We start from the raw sequence: 3,769 nt of genomic DNA, 5'->3' as shown, positions 1-3,769 counted from the left end.
AGGTGGAAGTTAACTTGTTAGCTAATTTTCCAAAACGTATTAAAATTGTTGAAGAAGCAGATGAATCAGGGCCAGAAGTATTTAAGTGGATAAAGATAAAATGTGACTATATGCCTAAATATTGCAAGACTTGCAAGAAACAAGGACATGATGAGTTTGAATGTTGGGTAATACACCCTGAATTACATAAGAAATTTGAAGAAGGTGCTGATGATCAAGGTAAAGAGAGGGTAGTAGTGGTGAGTAGTGATGCAACTGGGACTGCTGCTAACACCTCTAAGGTGTTGTCCAGTGGAAAAGTCATTGGGAAACCTATTCCCATTCAAGCCAAACAAGAATGGATGCAAAGAACGAAGAATATGTAACAAGGGATAAGAACGGGCACATTATTGAAGATGCTAATGACAATAATGATGACAAGTTGAAAGGGAAGGCCAAGGAAGATGCAGTTACAACCAAAAATTCAGTTGAGATACTGGAAAATCAATAATCAGACAAAAAAATATTAAGGATTATTGATGGCAAGGGTGAGGAAAATAGCAAGAATAAAAGACAAGAACAAGCCAAGGAGCAATCCAAAAAAGGGCAGAAGAAGGAGAATTTGAAGAAATCCAGAATTTCTAGCCCTAATCCTAAAGGGGTGGGACTAGGGTTGCTGGGAAGGAAGGTGTCTCAAGTCCTAAAGGGAAAGGGATTCAAAAGCTCCAAGAATTGAAGCGTGTGAAGCAAGAGGTTGTTGAGAAGGTCCTTGAAAAGGAAAGGACTGGGAATCCTACTCCTACTGGGATTCAATTGTCAACTAAAAAAGGAGATCAAGAATTAGCTAAGGCTAGTTCTACTAATCCTATTGAGGAAAGGATTGATGAGAATGCTAGAAAAGAATCCACAATTGAGTGGGTGCATAGAAGGTTTGTTACAAGCAAGGAGGAGTTGAGGGCACTCAATGTAACAACAAATCATTCGTGCCATGACATTCCTTATCAAACATATGATGATGCAGGGCAACTGGAGGAAAATAATGAAGTTAATTCTGGAAAGGCACTATGGAGTGATGAAGTTGAAAGTATTATGGAATGATGAAGTTGAAGGTATAGAAGATAAGTTGGGCACAAAAACAACAGTAGGACACAAAGAAAAAGAGGACAACAATCAACCACAAGAAGCAGGCAGTGTTAAGGCAACTACAGTAAACCCTAACTGCCCAGAAATTAGGGTTGAGGATAACTCGAGTTTTAAGGTGAAACAATCAGGTCTATCAATTGGAGATGATAGAGGAGCATCTAAGGAAGCTGGAAATCTTGGTAGTACATCTCAATCATCTTTGAACAAGAAAAGAGGCAATGGAATAGTAAACCCTAGCAAAACTGGGGAGATTTTGGCTTTTGTTGATGGTGTTCCAGTATATGCTTTGGAGAAGGGACTCGAGGGGGATGTTCATATGAAGGTTAGGAACGATACAGTGGGGTCAGACCAAACAACATGCAATATGAAGCGTAGTGATCCTAATGGAACAGTGTTTTCTGGGCAGACTGCTACAGTACTTCCTGGGCTGGGCAATGTTTATGAATTGCAATTCAAAATGATGCAGGCTGTTGTGTCCTCTATGGAGCAGAATAAGGTGAATGAAGAGCTGAATGAACAGGCTAAGGAACAATTTGATCAAGCAATTGTAACAAGATCAGCTGGGGAAGTAGAAGCGGTTCCAATGGCTTGTGAATCTGGCCTTGATCAGATCATGCAGTTGCAACGTATTGTTCCATTGAAGACTCCTTTGCAGAACTTACATGATCTAGTTACACACAATGTAGCACCAATAGAAGAAGACATATTGAGGCAGAATCATAGGGAGGAAGAAGGAGATGATGAATCAACTGCAGGCAATTTCAAACAAGTGGCAAGGGAAGCTGACTTATCACCTACAGCTAGTGCAAAGAAAGGAAAGAAGACTAAGAAGAATCAAAATAAAGAGCCACTTCCACCTTCAAGAATAATGCCCAGGAGGGCAGCATCTTAATCTAAATGATGATAATCAAGACACTTATATAGAACATAAGGTCTGTAAATACACAAAAGGCCTTTCCTAGAGTGATCAACATGCATAGGGAGCACAGTCTCTTTGTAATTGCATTGATGGAACCTTTTCAAACGAAATGATTCATTAATAGATATAGAAAGAGGTTGAACATGGAGACTGCCTACTCAAATATTAATGGACAAATATGGATGCTCTTTGATGCAGTGGTGGAATGGGAACTAGTGGAGGATACGGAGCAACAAGTGACTGTGAAAGTATTTCACCATGAATTGGGGCAACACATGATAATGACATTTGTTTATGCAAAATGCTCACCAGTAGAGAGGTTGGAATTGTGGGATCATTTGTATTATTTAGCAAGTGATATGGAGTTTCCATGGTTGGAAGGAGGGGATTTTAATGTATTGTTACATGAATATGAGAAGATAGGGGGACTCCCAGTACATCCTCCTGAATACGAGGACTTTGTCTTTTATATCAATTCTTGTGGCTTGTTTGATCAAGGGTACAAAGGGAGTCCATTTACATGGTGGAATGGGAGACCTAATGCAGAGTGTATATTCTATAGGTTGGACAAGATCCTGATGAACTTGCCATTCCAAATCATGTTGCCAACAATTGAAGTGGAACATATTATTAGGACTGGATCAGATCATGCACCTTTACTCATGACATGTGGGGAGAAGATTGCCAATTTTGTAAAGCCATTCAAATTTTTGAATTTTTGGACAAAGCATGATACATTCATAGATGCGGTGAGGCAGAATTGGGAAGTTGATTTCATAGGAGATCCATTTTTGATGTTCAAGCAGAAGCTCAAGAAGGTGAAGGCAGCTCTTTCAAAATGGAGTAGAGAAATATTTGGAGACATCTTCAAGCAATTGGCTATCTTGGAAGACATTTCTAGGGTAAAGGAGATGTTGTTTGAAGAGAAGCCTACAATTGAGAATAGGATTGTTCTTCAAAAAGCTCAATCAAAATTAAAGAAATATTTGAGTATTGAGGAGCAATATTGGAAGCAAAAAGCTGGGATGGCTTGATTTGCTGAGGGTGATAGGAACACAAGCTTCTTCCATAAACATGTCAATGGCAATAGAAAGAAGCTGCAATTGAAGAGGATACAAATTGGCAGTGGGGTGTGGATTGAAGATCAAGATCAATTGGCTAGTATTGCAGTGGATTTCTATCAAAGGCAGTTTACTAATGAAGGTGACTCTACTGATTTTTCATTACTAGACAATGTACCTTCCATGGTTACATTGGAGTAGAATCTGGAGTTGAGTAGATTTCCATCAATTGAGGAAGTTAAGGCAGCTATTTTTGAGCTTAGTGGGGAGAGTGCTAGTGGTCATGATGGATTTACTGGATTATTTTGTCAAACATGCTGGGAGGTGATTGGAGTTGACATATACAACATGGTACTATACTTTTTTGGAGGAGCTGAATTGCCTAAGTCTATCACTCACACTAATCTAGTTTTGCTACAAAGAAGACAAGAGTGGAGACTTTTTCTGACCTAAGACCAATTAGCTTGAGTAACTTCATCAATAAGGTCGCGTATAGGGTGTTACATGATAGATTGGAGAGATTATTTCCTTCCTTAATCACTCCAAATTAATTTGGATTTGTGAAGGGGAGGAGTATATTTGAAAACATCCTACTGACTCAAGAGATTATGACTGATATATGATTGAGAGGCAAGCCAGCAAATGTGGTAATTAAACTAGAATGGCA

At 39.1% G+C, this 3,769-nt stretch overlaps 1 protein-coding gene across 1 annotated transcript; it reads left to right on the top strand.

Moving 5' to 3' along the window:
• Positions 1–2,184: 2,184 nt before the first annotated feature.
• On the top strand, positions 2,185–3,075 carry LOC142178046 (uncharacterized). Its single transcript, XM_075247364.1, has one exon. It carries the CDS (start codon positions 2,185–2,187, stop codon positions 3,073–3,075), a length of 891 nt encoding a protein of 296 aa, XP_075103465.1.
• Positions 3,076–3,769: the final 694 nt, after the last annotated feature.

The sequence above is a fragment of the Nicotiana tabacum genome, chromosome 24 (genome assembly GCF_000715075.1).
Source record: "Nicotiana tabacum cultivar K326 chromosome 24, ASM71507v2, whole genome shotgun sequence".
Taxonomy (NCBI): Eukaryota; Viridiplantae; Streptophyta; class Magnoliopsida; order Solanales; family Solanaceae; genus Nicotiana; species Nicotiana tabacum.
Note: the sequence above shows the minus strand (reverse complement) of the source record. Positions and strands in the feature narration are given on the sequence as shown.